General features: G+C 36.9%; 1 protein-coding gene across 1 annotated transcript in view; it reads right to left on the bottom strand.

Moving 5' to 3' along the window:
* The window catches only part of COL12A1 (collagen type XII alpha 1 chain), a 107,453-nt gene that overhangs the window by 21,872 nt on the left and 65,681 nt on the right, over nt 1-19,900 (bottom strand). The window contains exons 42-55 of the mRNA XM_026079032.1: nt 19,464-19,610; nt 18,914-18,988; nt 18,273-18,412; nt 16,373-16,496; nt 16,026-16,169; nt 13,396-13,560; nt 12,495-12,533; nt 12,258-12,396; nt 9,917-10,059; nt 9,431-9,540; nt 3,371-3,520; nt 2,070-2,147; nt 1,328-1,414; nt 249-302 (exon numbers count right to left, since the gene is read on the bottom strand). Coding sequence (XP_025934817.1) covers nt 249-302; nt 1,328-1,414; nt 2,070-2,147; nt 3,371-3,520; nt 9,431-9,540; nt 9,917-10,059; nt 12,258-12,396; nt 12,495-12,533; nt 13,396-13,560; nt 16,026-16,169; nt 16,373-16,496; nt 18,273-18,412; nt 18,914-18,988; nt 19,464-19,610 — 1,595 coding nt within the window. The remainder of the gene's footprint in view (nt 1-248; nt 303-1,327; nt 1,415-2,069; nt 2,148-3,370; nt 3,521-9,430; nt 9,541-9,916; nt 10,060-12,257; nt 12,397-12,494; nt 12,534-13,395; nt 13,561-16,025; nt 16,170-16,372; nt 16,497-18,272; nt 18,413-18,913; nt 18,989-19,463; nt 19,611-19,900) is intronic.

Here is a 19,900-nt window from a genome sequence, read left to right as displayed (position 1 = left end):
GAGAACATGCTGCAGAGTGTGTATTTCCACCCTCATACCTGAGATCTAGTTTCCTTATGTGGGGTCAATGCCTTTTAGGCTGCATATATAGTCTTAAATAGATAGACTATACATAAATAACATATAGATGTATTTCCAATTAAATTTTTATAATCCCCATTCTTAGCACAAGATAGAATTCAGCATACAAATTTTCATACAGGTAAGTGTGTCACAATGTGATAGATGTACTCCAGAAAGATACTTACAGATGATCCAGTCAAACCCCTTTCACCTCTGGGACCTTTAGCACCTGGACCACCCTAAAGTGAACATTTGGAAAGAAATGTATTTTATACAAGCAAGGGTACATCATACTACTGTGAGCTATGAATCCCCTTTATGCCTATGTCAAATTTCTGTGTCAAAGCACAAAGTTTTGAGGTGTATAGATCACAATGCTAACAGTACTAAAATAAGAGCAAAAGATGCATCAGGACTTCAGTAAACCACATCAGCTTCAGCCTTGCCAATTCCACCCATTAACTATTTTTATCATTTTTGTCTTTGCAGATACAAACTTATGTAATCTATATCCAGTTTTCTGAGAYAGAGTAACCCTCAAAGTCACTGGATACCTCTCCAGTAGACTGATAGGCAACTTAAACAGGCTTCATATGCCTGATGCAKCATTTGCTGATAGCTTCGAAGTAGGACTAGTGGGCTGAATATAACTCCCTTACATTTAAAGCAACTGGTAGGAGCATGTCCATTCCATAGAGTACTATCTCTCCACATTAAAAAAAAAAAGTAACTAATTTCTTTCCCTGACAGAGTAAAGAGTCTTTCCTTGGAGTGAAATTCTGACTCTGTATTTAGGGAAAGTATTTGTACATTCCACACAAAAAATACCTTGTACATGAAGTGCAAGCTGAGATTGGGCCAGATTTTCCAATCTCTCAAACAGTGAGGAGCTAGTCACAGTAAGCAAAGTGAAAATATGAGAAAAAGATTATATAGACAAGTATAGATGGCAGGAGCTGCCCAATTGTGGTCTAAACTAAGAAGGAAGGAGAACAGATTAATATGATGTTATGAACCTGTTGATTGCAGCTGTCTCTCTGACTGACCTTTGTTTTGCAAAACCATAAATTAACTGAGTGGCAGTTTCCACTTACTAGGGGAACACAAGAACAGGAGTGTCAAACTTTCCACAAGATATACGGCGAAGAAAATTAGCTGGTTTTAATTCTGCCTGCATAAACCAAAACTCTCTCTTTTCACTTTGATCAACACAAAAGTACCATGATAAATTTAAAATCCAGAAAATCATTAAATAGTTCCTTACAGCTGGTCCAGGAGGTCCTGGGGGTCCAACACTGTCCTGAGTACAGGTACAAGCATTTGGAAGAGCTGGACATTTTGCTTCATCCCTCTGAAAATTCAACCACAATTATTACTATACTTTTAAAGAAAAGTATTTGGTCGAAGCCTATTTTTCTTTTTTACAACAATAACAGCAAGAATCTCTATTATCCCAACTATTTTCAAGTACAGTAGAACTCACAGCTAAAGAGTGCTTTTCAAATTTTTTATGCAGGACTTTTCATATTTTTAGCAAATTATTTTCTCTGGGAGAAAATATAAGAAAAATATAAGACACTAACAGCAAGGCCACAGGCAAAAACAAAATCATATGCAGTTTCTGTTGTTTTAATATTCACATGCATTAGACAATCATCTTGCACTGCCAAAGAAAAACTAGTTACTTTTTGAAGGCCAATCTAACAACAGATGAAATAAAAAATAATATAGCTATTCCATTCATAATTCTGAGGACGTTAAATATCACTGAAATACAAAATATAACTGACTTTTTTTCCACCATTCCTAAGGGGCTCATTCTAGCACACATGAATCTTTTTCTCTCAGGCACAAAACTTAGAAATATAGTGTTGTTTACTGGCTGCTCTGACAAATGTGATTCAAATGTGTTGTCATCATTATGTATAATACCAGATTAATATTGAAATTGTTCAATCTGTTATTAATATGATTTTCTGAACAGCCCCCAGTTCATTTATACCTACCATAGAAGGAAGGTCACAGCATCTGTCTCTGCTAGTCCAAACTGGACTGCATACAATGTCAAAATTCTGGATTTCAAACTGTAAAAGAAAGGCAAATGGCTTCATATCTTGATCAGTTAAAGGTACAAGAGACATTATTTATAAAACCTGGTGGCATTACCATTAAAAATGACTCCTAAGACGATTTCTTTCTAATATGGTTAACATCATTCACATTTTCACTTATTTTTTGACAATAATAACAGAAAACATATTTAAATTTAATTAAAAAAATAAATTAAAAAAATAAAAAATAAGCCTACTTAAGGCTAGAAGCAACCTCAAGCACTGATGCTTCCTCCTCTTCTGGGGCAAAAGGTAACCATATAAAGTGACCCAATAACTATTTCACAATACTTAATGAACAACACAGATGAACTTCTACATCTGCAGAATGCCTGCGCACTTCAGCATGAAATCTGGCTAGAGAACATCTGGACCAGCTCTAAGGTCTGCAATCCTTGGGTCATATATTAACCTAGATTCATGTATGAAACTTTCCACTGACATCAGCCGGGAATAGTTTTACAGAAAGGCTGAAGTGGGGACATTAGGTAGACTGTATAGTAAAAACAGTTTTCTCTCTTTTTTTTTCCACCCTCAGAGCCACAAAGTTTGATACATACAAGTAAACATACGTGTTCCAAGAAACTTTTTCAGGTGTTATGATTTGCACACATGGATCAGAGTTCAGACTTAGGTCTTCTAATATGAAGCCTGAGTAATAACACTGATTACTCATTAAATATAGTGAATCCATCAGGATAATTATGTGCCTTTCATAGCAGCAGCCATTTTTTCATCATAGCTTTACAGATCATAAAGCCAGAAGGGACCACTGTGATCATCCAGTATAGGAAAGACCATACGACTTGCCAGAATTAAAATGTGTTCATTAAATAACATCTTTTAGGAAAACAAAGCAATCTTCATTTAAAGATTTCCAGTGATGGAGAATACACAGTAAATGGTTCCAATGACCAACTGCTCTCCCTATTAAAAGAAGAACATTTCCCCTCTCGTCTGAATTTATCTGTCTGCAATTTTCAGCCATTTAGTTTTTGTTCTTATAATTCTGCTAGAATGAGACACTGTCAAGAGAATGACCAAACTTCTCAGTTGAGTATGTCAGGTTTTGCAATACAGACACTTGGAAGGTTCAAACGCCATACCGGTTTCTCAGCAATCCCTAATCTCTCATCTCTTTTTTCAGAAAATGTCAAGAGTTTGCATTAATAAATGGATTAATGATTATTGCTTACTGTTGCTGATCTCCGGTCACCTTTCATAAGTTTCCCAAGCATTTCATAGCCATCAGTTGTGATGTTTCCAGCCTCTTTAATTGGTTTCTCCAATATTTCACTGCAGTCAATGTAAATCTTAACATTTGATGAAGTTACAACAATATGGACCTGAAAAAGGGGTTTAATGTAATATTTAGAAAGTTGACCAAGAGCACATAGGCATATATCACTTTTAACAGTATTTTCTAGTTTCTGTAATATGTTTTTAAGTTTGGTTTCTAAAAATCCTGCTTTACTTTCAAGCAGGAGAAAAATTCTAACTTAAGGGACACCTACTACATTAGTTACTTCTTTAAAATTCCTTGAAGGTCTATTAAAATGAATAAATAGGCATGGCTAATAAGTAATACTTAATATAAAATTGTAATACTACAATGAACTATTTTAAAAAAGCTTGCCTGAAAATTGCTTTATGATGGAATAAAAGTCAAAAATGAGAAGAATTTGGGAGAGGAAGTGAATATAAGCCTTTCTTGTCCTCTTCTGATGGCTGGGACCACACAAGAGGTTTATGAGTCTGTGACTGCCCACTTGCTAATAGACTCTGTCTGTAGTTCAGAGCATAGATTGTTTCAGATCCAAGGATACAGGGTTCAATTTCCATAGATGACTCAACCAGAGGCATTAGTTATATAGAGATGAAGGAAGGGAGCAGAGAAGCCTGCCCAGAAAAAGACAAAATAACAAGAGATGCAAGACAGAAATTTCCAAGAAAGAAATTTGGCTACAAAATCATATGCCAAAATAAGAGGAAACAGGGAAGAAGAGGAAGAGATTAATTATTAGAAATAAGGGAAACTAAGGAGGGAGAAAACAAAGTCTGTAGCAAAGGGAGAGCAAGTTGACAAGGAAAAGAGAATGAAATGTTTGGGGAAAACAGTAAACTTTAAACAGAAAAACAAAAGAAATTGAAACAAAGGTTACCCTTCTAAAATCTCAGAGGAAATATGGTGATTTGTCCTGCTGTGACTGCACAGGATTAAATAACAGAGCATGTATGAATAAAACAAAAGGAGAATCTATCGCTCATTCAATGTGAGCAAAGGACTTGATGAGGTCACTGCCATTATGCTAATGAAAGTTATGCAAGTGAATTTCCTACATATCCATGAAAACAGAAGACCTTCAGGACTCCACAAGAAAAAAAAGTCTGACATTTGTCTGACATTTTAGTGAATCTAATAGACAGCTGATGGAAGAACATCTTAAGGCAAGAGAAAGGTTTCAGTGATTGTATATACCTTATGTATTGTAAGTATCTTCTATATAACATATAAGATCTATAATATATAATTTTTGAAATATCTAAGTGGTAAGACCATCAGTAAACGATCCTTGAAGTAGGTGTTTATGTTCAAAGTCGTCTGTTATCACAGCACATAACCTTCCAGAAACATATTGCTATTTGATAACTACTTTTAAAAATTGGTATGAAGTTGAAAGAACAGAAATTCCCTTAAATGTCCTGAGTCAACAAGTGCTGAACTATCTCCTGAGAATTTGTTCTTTTTTTCCATAATAAATATTTTCCCATGTGGAGTTGTCTCCAAGGCATCAGCACAGCTTATCTCAAACCCTCTAAGCATTACATGTATATGCTTTATATAATTTGAATTAAGACTTCTGAAACTGCCGTTATTTTTTTGTTATCTTAAATTCAGTTGGCATCACAGTTTAATTCTCAGTGCTCTCTATAAGGGTGCTTTTTTCTAATTAACATTCAGAACATTGTTCATTAACCAGGTAAGAAACAATTGGAAAGATAACTGAGTGTGTCCACAGTATATTTTGGGATTGCAAATCAAACTTCCCCCAAAATGAAACAATAAGCATCATACCAAAACTTTTAAATTCATTATCATTTATACATCATATATTCAGTCATCTGATTATATGACTACATTTTCCTGGTTAATGACTGCACTGAACACTTTAAACTCATCACAGATGTAATTTACTAATTCTAAAAGGTACTTAACATGCAGGTCTTTCTAACTGTTTGCAACAAATTAAATAAAGCAAAGGACACTTCTGCATATATGCATATTACTCCATTTTCATTTTCACACAAAACTTAGGAGAGGGGAACCTATTTCAGGATACTGAGTGGGACCACTAATTTGAAAAAGTTCAACCAGCAATGACTGAGCATCATCTACATCCAAAGTAAGAAATGACTCAATACAGTCAAAAATAAGCAGTGCTCCCCCAAGTCATTGACAACCTCTCTTAAGTTCACTGCTCATTTAATACCAGCTCTGAATTCCAGCCCAAATTTCATGGCCCAGACATAACTCTAATTCGAATGTGTATCTAGTTTTAATAGTAAATAAAACATCTGTACATTTTGTTTTCAAAAAACAACTTTAACTAACATTGTCTCCAATTTCTAATGCACTAGTGTAAAGCATCATCTCTGACTATTTCTGGTGCCAGGTGGCACTTAGCTTTTAAGAAAGAAAATATATTTGAGTCTCTCCCTGGACCCCTCTAAGACAAAGCTTGACAGTCTTCTGATCTACTGCTAAATGAACCACATCAATAAGCTAAGCAAACTATTATCCCATATGTACACCAACAGAAAGACATATGTTCATTATCAAATTTCCTGTGGCTGACTACCACAAAATCTAATGCAATCTAAAAGGAAGTCTAGCATGGTAAGCAGAAAGAAAGTAGAAGTTGTCTGTCTCTCCAAAACATTCAGTTATAAATTTAATGGCTGTCTCAGGAAGTCAGGATTTTTCCTATGGGACTTGCCAGATTCAACAGCTTTCACCATAGCTATGCTACGCAAAGAATTCAAGTATGCCAAAGGAAATTTTCCTGCACAGTTAGGTGTAGTTAACTGTGCTTCACTGAATGAGCCAGTAAGTCATCGAATAAAAACCACAAAAATGTTTGACATTTTGGAAAACATCTTCTTGTATTTTAAAGATTTGTCATTTCTTTGAAACTGGATGGTAGGAGAAATTGCAAAAGTACATTTTGAAATGTGGTAATCTTATTTTCCTTCTCTCATCCAGCTGAAACTACTATTAACCTTTATTAGGAGCTAATCAACATGGTTGATACATAAGGCTTTCCCAGCACATGAGCTGGGGAGTCCCATGATGTTATCATTAGCAACATGACTCATATAGCAATCTCAGTAATCATTCTGGAGAGAGTCCAGAGGAGTCTGCTCTCAGCTACATGGTGTAAGATCCTAAATACAGCTATTTAAATCAAGGCTACCCCAGTTACTTTTAATAATATCAAAATGTGAACTTTTGATTCTTCTCTGGGAAAAGAAGAAGGGAGTTTGCCCACTGCACTGAACAACAGATATGTGATTCAGTTTTGCTTAAGAAATAGTCTCATAACCAAGAATTCACAATTCCAGAGTTTTAACATATTTTGCAAATGGCTGCTACTCCTCGACACTGTTCTGCATCTTGGCATTGTTTTCTGGTTATATGTATGAGTGCATTTAAAATTAAATAATAAAAAATTCTGGATGTTTATTTTCCCTTTAATTGCTTTTCACCAACAAGTGTAACACAAACATAATTACTAGTGTTGCTGGGGTTGAGAGTTGTTCCCTGTTTGCTCTGATAAATAAGCATATCTTTATTGTAAGTGTTATCAGAAAATTCTGCTCAGCTCTATCACATTTAGAGAAAGCTACAAGGTAAAATATGACTATGAGCGTCAATGAAATCACCAGTGGGCACTTAAAACATACTGCTGGCAGTATAGCATGTAGAGAGCTTCACAACACTCACCTGAAGGACTCAAGAAAGGAAGTCTCAGCTCTCAAACTGACAGCTAGAATGAGGCATGCTAAATGCTGGTCTGTGTTTTAACATTACTTCCTGGCAATAAGAATGGCTCCACTTTTACACCAAAACAGTACTTATTCTCGCCTTTACTGGCAGTTTTTCTCACTCGAGTAGATTAACACAGCTCCTGAAAATTCAGTTGTCCTACTGAGGTATCAAACGAAGAAAGGCAAAGAGCCAAATGCCAAGGACAAAAGAGAGGCTAATGCAGGTGTGATCCAAGCCCACTCATAAATATCAGTCACAAAGTTAATGAGATATAAGTGTTTCTTCATATATAGGAAAATAATTAGTCATCAAATAAATTTTAAACACAAAAATAATTGGACATGGTCTAGGAGCAGTTTCGGGAATTATCCTCTGTTTGTCAAATTCTGAAGAAAACACCAGCTTCTATAATATTGAGTGATTTTTGTAGTCATCAGTGTTTTAAAGAGATCAAGTCTCAACACATTAGAAGGCTGGCACCAGCTTTCACTGCCTTCAGCCATAGCAGAGCTAAGTGCACAATGTACTCTCCAGCATCAGCAAGTTGACAGAATCAACCTCTTATCAGTATCCTTAAAGGAATGCTGGCAGTGACTAGTCATGCAGGAGAGGGTATCATAAAGAAAATAAATGGTATACTGCAGCCATATTTAGTCATCAGAAGAAAACTAAACTAAACAGAAGGCAGATAAGGGAAAACATGAGCATATGCATTTCAGCTGACTGAAAATGTTGCAATTGCAACTCACTGTTGTTCTTGCCCTAAACATACATGCTTAATGCAGCAGGAAAATATTTTTAAATTTGTGTTTTTAGACTTATGTTTAGTCTGAACCAAGCACCTCTCAATGGCTAGAGGGAAGCAAGTCTGGCAGGATCAAGTTTTCATAAATCAGGGCTGAACAGAGGGGGAGGATTACCTCCCTCGACCTGCTGGCAATGCTCTGCCTAATCCAACACAGGATACCATTGGCCTTCTTGGCCACAAGGGCACATTGCTGCCTCATAGTCAGCTTGTCCACCAGGACCACCAGGTCCTTCTCTGCAGCACTGCTTTCCAGCAGGTCAGCCCCCAGCCTGTACTGGTGCATGTGGTTATTCCTCCCCAGGTGCAGGACCCTGCACTTGCCTTTGTTGAACTTCATGAGGTTCCTCTCCGCCCACCTCTCCAGCCTGTCCAGGTCTCTCTGAATGGCAGCACAGACCTCTGGGGTATCAGCCACTCCTCCCAGTTCGGTATCATCAGCAAGCTTGCTGAGGGTGCACTCTGTGTCTTCATCCAGGTTATTGATGAAGTTGAACAGGGCTGGACCCAGTACTGACCCCTGGGGGACACCGCTAGCTACAGGCCTCCAACTAGACTCTGCACTGCTGATCACAGCCCTCTGAGCTCTGCCATTCAGCCAGTTCTCATTCCACCTCACTGTCTGCCCATCTAGCCCACACTTCCTGAGCTCATCTATGAGGAYGTTATGGGAGACAGTGTCAAAAGCCTTGCTGAAGTCAAGGTAGACAATATCTACTGCTCTTCCCTCATCTATCCAGAAATATATATGCAAATAGATTATACGATCCATTATGTGCTCTTTCTCATTACTGTTGCTTCCTCAGTTAACTGAATAATCTCTGCTAAATGTTTTGGAGTATTTTAGATCCAGTGATTCTAAAGCCAACAATATATCAATATGCATGCACATGTACAATATATATATAATGCATTATGTTTGTTAAACATATAAATCTGATTCAATATGCTATTTATGTTACAAACTTGTCTCCTTGCCTTCATCTACACTCTCATAACTGCTTACTCTCTGTGGCCTTATCTTCCTCTTCTCTGAATGATTCCAAATCATTGCACTCCCCTCCAATTTTTTCTCATYATAGCTTCCTTTTCCCCTTTTTAGGTTTATCTTTTATTCTTCCTCTTTCATATGCCAGGAACCAGGCTATAAAATCTTGTTCAGATATACCCCTCCATTTACACAAGCTTGGAAAATCATCTCTTATGTTGGGTTCAGACTAGGCCTTTAATTCAATAAACAAACAAGAGCTACAACTTCAGAGATCTTGTTTTTACATAATCTGTAAGGCCCTGCATCAACTTACAGAGAGTAGATACAACTGACTCTGGCTTCTGCTTGCTTGTCTTTTGCTTCAAAGAATGGCACTTCACAAAATAACATTCATAATTTCAATTCTTTACCTTGTGGAAGCTTCCATAAAAGATTTTCTTTACTTCATCATTATCAAAAGTTACAGTTTGAACCTCTCCCCTTGTATCCTTGTTAAAGAATGACAATACTTTGCTGGCAGCTGCAACAAATGAAGATAATACATTTCATTTTAGATGTACTACTGAAATCACTATCCTAAGATACACTCATGGATAAAATATGATGCACCACTCAGTTGCGTAAACATGGATTATAGATAACTTTACAGGACCGTAACTGCATAGATGTACATTCCTCTGGTTTTAGAGGTAATAACAAAGTCAAAACGTAGCTTAGTTGAATTACTCTTAGTTGAATAATTAAAGTACAAAGTAAAAAAATTCTTGTAAAACAAAAAACATATAATCCCTTTGCCATGTAAAAATGCTTTGGCTTTGGAAAGATTTGGAAAGAATGCATGAAAAGTAACTTTATAAAGTATAAATTCTCTGTTCAATAAGCATAATCATCCTTACGATCGAGCACCACTCCAACTTGTGGTTTGTAATCTCTGTCTGTAATCTGCCAAATTGCAAAAGGCTCGTTGGGTGATTCCGGCAGAAGGCGGAATAACATAATGATAGTGTAAGCCTGTGGCAATCCCTCTGGATGAATCTCCCTGTTAAGAGAATTTGAGGACATTTTTTCACATCAAAAACACATGCGAAAAATAAATAAGATCATCATAATTTGCTCTTTTTCAAAGAAAAGGCAAAAGAGTAACGGAGAATCACAGTGTTTAACAGAACTGACCATTTTAATTGCCCCATCAAATAGAAAAGAACTATGTGATAAAAATCATTTTGTGATTTGTTAAGATGAACTCACAGCCTATCTCTGAGTCCATGGTTATATCCACGGTTATGGGGACAGCCAATGTGACCAAGAGGTCTTGGAGATGTGTTCTGGTGGCAAGATTCAGCATAAACTACACATATTTTAAATTCCTCCATGATAAGTATAGAAAAAAGAAAGATCATGACTTTATTAGTCTTTCACCTGGCCCATTTTAGACAGCCATGCAACAGAAAACACTGCCCTTGACTATGCTGGCAGCCAGGCACAGGTACAAGCAAGGAGATATTTAATGTATCCCCTGAAATTCATAATGTATTTAGGCTCCACCTCATTCATCATTGACTGCTGAGGTTTAGATTTGTGATGTTCAGACTGTTAGACACTAAAAAGACAGAAAGCCAGAAGTAAAAATATGCATCATATSGCCTCTAGTATATTCTGAAGGAGGGAAAATACGGGAAGGGAATTGTAAAAAAGGAGGTAAATTTGGTCTCTCCTTAGCCAATATACTGGCACTTCTGCAGACTTAGAGTGCAATTTGGCCTCATGAACGTAGACAGAGAAACCTTAAAATTAATAGAGAAGTTGCTCTGTATTTTGGGCATAGCTCGTGTACCCATACAGTTGGAGACATTTTGCAATAATAGTCATATCATTAAGTCAACAACAACACACAGCACAATGCAAAAAAGAAAATAATAAAGTAGATACAGCAACACTACTGATACCAAGTTAYCTCAGATATGAAAACAACTATGCCACCAGGAACAGGAAACTTTTATGCCTTGCTGCCTCAGTCTGAAATGAGTATTATTTGTTGGCTCCTCATGAAAAATAAGTGCCAAGAGTACTCTGACAAGTCTACTCCACCTCTTACAGAAGACAACAGAATATGTATCACAACATTTCAAAAATTAAAATAAACAGAAACTCTGTCTTTTTATTATCTTTTTATCATCTTACTTATCTTGCTAAATGCAAGATTTATGTTAATATAACAGAATTGCAAAACAAGGTCCCACTAACTGGAATTATCTGCACTTCCCTAGGTTGTAAAAATCCAGACTGTCAGGGATCTTTCACACACAAAACTATACTGGCCCATCAAAGAAGAAAAAGTCCTCATGTCCTAAAATTTTACAGTTGTGAGCTGAGAAGGCTAGCAAAAGGATATTAATTCTTCATACATCTCAGCTCCTGTATATGTGATCTGATCTTTAACCAATCTCACAGGATGGCAGAAGTTTTCAAAAGTTTGTTTGAACAAATGACTAAACTTCCTTAATCTAATAAGAGTAATGGGCTAGCTTTAGGCATCTCTTTTGACTCAGTATGACTTTTCTAAAACATACTGAAGAAGATGGGAGAGGAACAGATGTAAAAAAACAATAAGGGAGATACTGTTCTCCCTCTACCACTAGCTTCCTCTTACTCAAACTAACTCTGCTTCTTTTTTTTGTGTGTGATAGTTGAAAAGAAAGACTGCATATTACTGTCCATAACCAAGCTCGAGGATTACAGGCCCTTGAAAACTGCACTCCATTTGCCAAATATGGCAACTCAACTAAAGGAGAAACTACCCCACRTCGATGACATCAGGGTGCTGCCTACTGCAGTATGATGCCTCTGCAAAAAGTGGTACTTATCCCTCCAAACTGAAACCATTTCCCTCTGGCAATGTGGAGTTCTTTGTATTAAAGAGGCTGTTGTTCAATTGCCTCAGGCCGAACTGTGGATTATACTCATTATATATAACTTGAATGGCTTTGAATGGTTAAGAAGCATAGTCTTAAAAAAAGAGCAATAAGCAGATCATGAAGGAAGAAAAAGACTAGCATTTCATGAGAACAACGACATGTTCTTTGGAGTATATTTCTTGGAGTTCAGTAAAAAGAACACCAAATAACTGCATCTTCTATAAGGTACTAATGCTGTTAGCTCTAAACTCTATTAATCCTTCTCCACCTGCTTGCCCTAAGTATGAGTCTTCAAGGAAAACAGTTTAAACAGACAACTTACCGTACTGGCTGGCTAACAAAAGCRTTTTTGTGGAGTCTGTATGCTACATAGCTTGGGAAAGAGCCTGATTCCAGTGATACACCTTGTACAGAAGCAAAATGCTTCTCTGTTAAGTTATATGATTCCAGCATCTTGAAGCCTTTAAATCAGGAGGGGAAAGRAAAAGAAACACTGTAGCGCAATTGTGGGAAATGACACAAATGAACCTATGCCAAAATATTATAGACAGCTCCTTACCAGGTGAAGTGTATCCCTCCAAGTAAATAAGAGGACAAGCTAAAAGAAATGAAACAACACGTAAATTCAAACTAATAAAACATAACATGATATGAACATGTACATACTTCAAAAAGTTTTATTACCAGAAAAGCTGCACTGTTACTAATTATCAGCCAGCTTTTGTTACGTTTGTCATCCTGTGTTCTGTTCTGCAGTAGATGAACTGTTAAAATCTTTACTCACTACTTGCAGTAGTGTATTTCTACCACGACAAGTTGCATGGAATAATAAATGAACCCCAAGAATATTTTAAGAGTCCAATTCATAAGAAGAAATGCGCACAATGACACAATCTTTCCATGGATATTTAATACATGAGTCAGACTGCATATTAGCTGTCAGATTCACAAGAAAAAGCTGCAGATTTATAGGGCTCCTCAGCAGCCTGCAAATGAGGCAGTAAGGGAGTACATAGCTGCACGACAGGCCTGAGAATTTTTCATTTTTGCCATAAAAGGATTTCACATGAGTAAACAACTGGACTTTAATTTAAATAATTTTAAAACAATATCACACACTTCAGCTGCACCCAGACCAGTGGCAAGGAAGAGACCTGTCATGTCCCATAGTATACATTAGACATTATTCTGCTTCCTCTTGAAGAGCAGTTCTTAGAGACTGTTATTCCCTTTTTRATACACCAGTATCTTGAAATGTGAGACAAGATTACATAAAATACAATAACTAGTTCAAATTAAAAATAATAACTTCCTCTCTCAAACCCTGTGTAATTATAATGAAACATAATTTTTCTATATGAACACTTATTTTAAAGTACTGTAAAGGGGATGACAACTGTAGCAATATGTAAGCAAATGTACTAATTTGGGGACAATGGAAAACACTGTCTGTTACTCACTTGAGGTAGCTGTCTCACACACAAAGGTGAGGAGGTTATCTTGAATCTTTTCAAAGGCATCAAAGTCATCAACAATAAATACATGACGCTCACTGGGCTTGCTGGCAATCTTGGCCAGCTCATTGTAATCCACATCAGCCACGCCGACCACAAAGACACTGAAACCTGTAAAAGTAACACTTTTAATGCAAAATGTAGTTAATACACATTACCATTCTCCAGGTCAAAATTTCACAAACCATCTCTGTCATTGACTTCTCAAGCTCTACCAAGTCTTGTATCTGACCTTCTTTATGAGCATATATTCTGGACATCCTTTCACCTTACCAAAGTTCAAGAGGGATTAAACTGATTTTTGCATCTTTCTTTCAAAACTTTATCCTCCTTTCATTGACTGCTGTCGGGCATTATCCAAGCTCACAGGCCTGGCTCCACAGTCCCTTCACTCTTTCACACAAAATGCACAATCTTCTCCATTCTACAGTATCTCAAATCTGTTTTATGTCCAAAATCTCTGTGCACACTATCTACTTTTATCTGATCTTTTAACTCTTGCCACCTCCTGCTTTTCATGTTTCTCTGTTTCCTTCTCTTGTTCTTTGGGTGGGATTCATGTCACCAATTTTTACTTTCCAAGCTAACAACGAGTCTAAGCTAGCTGTCTAGGCTTCCTCTATAATCAACAGACAGAGACGGATTCAGAATGCAGTTCATCTCACTTCCCTAAGATGCTTACTTTAAGATAGGAGAAGCTGTGTTCTGTAGACACCTATTTGTTGCTCTATTCAATGACCACAAAAGGAACCTAGATGACCAGCTCAGACCAGACATTTAGTAGTTAGATGTCTAAGTTAAATGAGAAGAATCCAGCCCCTAGAATTTAATCATATAACAGCAGGAGTACYGGTATAATCTGCTCCTTGTCAGGGTTGTTTTCCTTTTCAAATCTTTATAATAGCTTCTACTTGCCTTCTATGTCAAATTTTAGCTTCCTGTTATCTTCTAGCCTTTACAAAATTGTCTCTCTGACTCATTTCTTTCTTTCCCCTCTTCTACCTAATCCTCCACTTGATAATTTGTCCTCTCTTTGCCATACCACAAAACAGGGAAGGAAAAAAATGTCGCTGCAGAATTCAACACTAAATAGCAAAATCTCCCACAAAATTTCAGTGACAAGAAACTGCACAGACAAGCTTAGTCAAAGCTAAAACAAGCATATCTTCATAAGCTGCTGTCACAGCAGTAATTACACAATAGAGATTCACAGATGGAAAGATAACAAAGGTAAGATTGTCTAAATACAACTGTTAGCCTGAAGAAAAATCAAATATATGCATATAAAACATGGAAAAACTAGTTAGCAATACATCAGAAAAAAATTTAAAAGCTGTTCTTGATGACAAACTGACTATGAATGAACAATGGATGCTGCTCCAAAAAAGGCAAATGTCATTCTGGGGTATATTAACAGACATATATAAGAGATGGGAGATAATTATTACTCTCTGGCCAATATTGGTGAGGCCTTGGCTGAAATACTGTGTTCAGTCTTGGGCACTATATTTAAGATGCAAAGAAACCAAAGCCAGTAGAGAGGGTAGCAAAAATGMTAAGAGGCTTGGAAAACATGATCAACAGAGAAGGTTGAAGGAAACGGGTTTGTTTAGTCTAGAAAAAGAGAAGACAGAGACAGGAAATGACAGCAGGCTTCAAATATGAAGGCCTGTTACAAAGTGGATAGTGATCAATTGCTTTCCTGATTAACTAGGGACATGAAAGGAAGAAAGCAGTTTCATTAGCTTCAAGAAACACTTAAGTGGGATGTGAAGAACAACTTTTCAACTATAAGTGTAGTTAAGCACTGCAGCAGATTATCCAGGGAGACTGTAGATGTTTTTATGAATAGGTTAGCCAAAAATTTTTAGAAGTAATCTAGACAGAGTTGATTCCTTCAGATCAGAGAGATGACCACTCATAGTCTGTTCTAAGCCCTGCAAGTCTGTGATTTTTTTAAGGAAGTACATCATCTTCTTACTCAGGGAACTGAACTCCAGGTGGTTCATACACTAAAATGCAGAACTGCTGGGTGGTCTCAGTAGAGGCTAGTGATGGCAGGGGAAGGAATGGGTCCTCAGTTACACATAAGCCACATTCAGGAAATCTAAAGAGGGAGTGCAATGTTTCTCGGCTTGGAAGGCAATGAAGGAGTCAATTCAGACCCAGCTCAAGCAATAGCAGTTCCTTTAAATGAAGCTCCTCTAGCTTATGCCAGCTACAGCTTAAAGCTCAAAAAAGCCAAGCCCAGGACCTCAAGGGCACCAGAAAGGAGTGGTGCACACAGCAAGGAGGAGGAAGAAGTGATTGAAAATCAGCTCTACTAAACGATATGCATGAGGAATTCCTTGAAAGCCTTTGGAAGCCAGATCTACCCCCAGAGAGGACAGAGAAAGAAGAAGCAAGTCTGGCCCAGGAGATCTAAATTCTTAAAATAGTTTTGAGCCATTCCAAGCACACATTTCTGAGTCCACAAATGATGAATAAAGAATTCCCAGATAACTGAAACACCATTTTTAAACTATACTGCTTAACACTTAAGGAAATGAAACAGCTAGGTACTGTGAATCGCTTACCAGAATGCTGTATGACCGTTGCTGCTTTCCTCACCTCATCCTGCGATCGACCATCTGTGACAACAACAAGTACCTTGGGAACGCCTCGCCTCATGCCGCTCTCCCGAGTCAAGACCTTTTCTTTGATAAATGTGAGGGCTTTGCCTGCAAAGTGCACAATGAGTAAGGAATCAGCCATGTTATCCACAAGAAYATAAATCCATTACTTTACCTTGAAAGGGTGACAGCCACAAAACTAAAACAGAAGGATATACAAACCTAAACCTTCTGCCATGCAATACTAGGATAACGAGGCAGTTTCCAAAAACAATTTATACTAAAGAAATATAATTATAGGTCAGAGTTACCTGTCCGTGTATTTCCACCTCTGTACTGAATATTTTGAAGAGCTCCAAGGGCCTGCGCCTTATCATCAAATGTATTCAGTTTAAATTCAGATTTTGCCTCATCACTGTACTGTACAAATGAAACCTGAAACAGAAAGTATCACAGTGTTCAGTCTCACACCTCTGTGTTCAGAGAAACTCTCTCTAATGAAATATGTATTACAGAATTTTAGTAAGCATTAAATAATTAAACTTTTTCATATATATATGTATATGCACACACATACATATTTATATACATAGATAGTTTTTTTAAGAAATGAAGAAGAACTTAAAAATTTGTATGACACAATATCAATGAAGCTGGATACATACAAAAATTGTATACTTTCTTGCCTTAAGTACTGGAATACAACCACTGAATGTTTATTCTGAAACCATCTTTAAATTCAAATATAATATATATATTTCATGTTGTTCCTTTCACATATTCTGTTTCGATTACAATATTACAGCACCATGCTCATTTGATTCTGAATAGATATCTCTCTGTATGTATTTATTCCCATTTACTGAAGTAAATTTCCCTTTTTTAATTATTAATATCTAAGATGAAGAACCCAGAATGTCACAGCTAATTCAAGAGGCATGTGACCTAAATATTTTTCTAAATGTTAGCAGTTACTTTTCTCTGCCATCTATATTACAGGGAAAAAAACAATAAAAAACAAACAAACAAATGGAAAKGAAACCCACCCACTGTATATTAGAGCTAGAAAGGACAAAGAATGTCTGAGACAAAACAGAGTATGAGGGGTCCCTTTTCCTTAAAAATATGTCTAAAGAGTTAAAGATGGGGAAGCAAAGGTCTAAAGATATGCCTGGAAGATGGTAGGCAGTTCATGAGCAATGTAAATAGCTTCTACAGCTACTAGAACAAACACTCTTCCACAAAAATCCCCTTCTGCCTTCTAACCAAGGAAACTGTATTGCACCTGTAGGTCATTGCAATGCTCCAGAAATACTTTTTAAGTAACTGTCTTATGTCTCACGTTACTGACTTCATCTAGTGAGAGATATTTATGGGACCCAGGCAGTGCTCTCATCCAACTTCCCATAAGCAGAAGAAAAAYGGCAGTGCTGAAAGGCTTACAGTAAGAAGCCTCCCAGAAAAGGGTTCTGTCAGAGCATGACCAGCCCAGAAATCCTGAAATTCTATTCCTCATTAGCTATTACTGTTTATTTTTTAACAATACATTAATTTAGTCAGAGGACTAACTTTTCCCCATATTTTCACAAAGCCCACTGTGGAGTGGACTCATTTTATCTATCTTTAGTATGGGATGAACTGACCTCTGGAAGTGCCTATCTCAAAGAGGTTCTATCTACCTACTGCAGTGGGATTCTAGTCAGCTAGATCAGACAAGGCTAATGACAAGCCAGCTGAATTCCTTCCACACACATGACTCTCTTCTTGAATTGAGAAATTAAAACATAATCCCAACTGAAAACTTACACTGTCTTCAAAACCGATTTCTGTTATGACACAGATGAAAACTAATTTATAACAACTAGGCAGAGTGCTAGCTGTTAATGCCCTATACAAAGAAACAAAAACCTGAAGCTAACCATACATCGCCCCAGTTTCTCTGCCTGTAGGATTTCCATAGGCTCCTTCAACTTCTGTCTTTCAGAATAGTAACTTCTCAGGACAGACTGGACTCTCTTTGCATTTACAGAGCACCCCTTATATTTCACATATACTTATACATGCACACACACATACACATGCATTGTACAACAATCCAACACAAAAAATAGGAGAAGTCCTAAAGAAAGGAAAAATCAGATGTGACTTCATTAATTGAGCTTCATCTTTAGTTTCCTTCCAAAATGCTCTCAAGAGGAATAACAAACCCACCTGGATTCCAGCAGGATTAATCAAGTCAAAGGCTCCTACTGTATTAAAAACAAATTTCACTACTTTGTTGAAGTTATCATCACCAATACTCCAGGAAGCATCAGTCAAGAATACTATGTCTGCTTTGGCACCTCTACATACTTAAAGATAAAGAAAAGGAACATATCATTCATAGCACTGTGGAATAAAGAGGATTGTTTCCAAAACTGAAAATTCAGAAGTGACAAATATTTGGCAAACTTCTATTATCATGCAGTAAACCTGGCAGGTGGCCTATACCCAACACAAACACATTTATTAAAAATTTTCAAAGAAAATTTGCTAAAGAAGCAAATACAAATGTTTTAAATGCTATTTTTTCTGAGCAACCGACATCAAATATGTCTTCTGAAGGCAAGGCTCACAAATCTGTTTCAAAGTTATAAATATCATGATTTTTCCCCCAAATGTATGCCCCTTGCTATCCTAACCCATGAAAACTTCACAGTGAATGGACGGCATTAGGAAATTGGTCTCAAACTTCATTACCTACAAGGTTGTTCTATTTTTAAACCTATTTCAACTTATGAAAAACAGAATTAAACCCTGAAGTAGTGCAGCAACTATGTAAAAATACTGAATAAATCTACAAATAAACATACCATCCCAAGCCGGAGGGATTGTAGGAGGTGGAGGAGGTGTAGGCGGCAGAGTTGGTGCCTCTGTAGGTTTGAGGACTGAAGGAAAATAATAATTTTTTGACTCAATTTAAATCCTTTAATTCAAGGAAAAACTCTAGATTATGTTTTATATTACTGAAGAAAGAACCAAACCCTTTCTCACTAACCCATACAATGTACAATTAGCAAAGAAAAATTTCCTGTGTTACAAAAGTAATGAGATTATAACTGCTGTTATCACAAAGGTATATGATTTCATTGTAACAGAGGAACAACTTTACATAAGCTGAGTAACATCCTACCATGAAACTGCTTCTCGGTTTTTCATCTAAATGCGAGGAAATACTTGGGTTGAAGAAGAGCATAAGAATTTATCTCTTTCCCTCACAAACTCCAGTTGACATTACAATCAGAGGAAGAGGAAAGATTACTTAAGGGTACTGAAAGGCATCTCAAAACAAGACAAGTTCTACAGTCAAAATAAGACAAGTTCTGTAGCCAAATCTTAAGGTTCACAGTATCAGTAATCTACCTGTGTGTTCCCTCAGAGAGACTGGAGGTCCCTCGAGGTTAGGGGTCTGAACAAAGACGACAGCATTATATTCTGTGTCTGGTGAAAGGCCAGTAAAACAATGGCTCGTTTCTGATCCACGTACTGTGATTTCTTGTCCTCTGGATCCTGTTAAAATAAAGCCCAATTGAAAGAATGTTAAAAGCCAGTATTTCCCTTTTAATATGTGTGCAAATAAGTGTAGAAATTAGAGATCTCTGGGGAGAAGACTGGAATAGACTGGACAGCAGTCTTTAAAAAGCAGCCTTTAAAAAGAGAGTCTTTAAAAAGGAGTCTTTAAAAGTCTTTCCAAACCAAGATTTTGTCGTGAGAACTCCGCACCCTGGAGCATACTGGAGAGCAACTATTTTCCATTTAGAACCCTGGCAACTAGCAGACTCCCATTAATGAAAGGTAAC

Source organism: Apteryx rowi, unplaced genomic scaffold, assembly GCF_003343035.1.
Source record: "Apteryx rowi isolate R43461 unplaced genomic scaffold, aptRow1 scaffold_490, whole genome shotgun sequence".
In the NCBI taxonomy this organism is placed as follows: domain Eukaryota; kingdom Metazoa; phylum Chordata; class Aves; order Apterygiformes; family Apterygidae; genus Apteryx; species Apteryx rowi.
The sequence above is the reverse complement of the archived record's forward strand: the minus strand, read 5'-3'. Positions and strand labels throughout refer to the sequence as shown.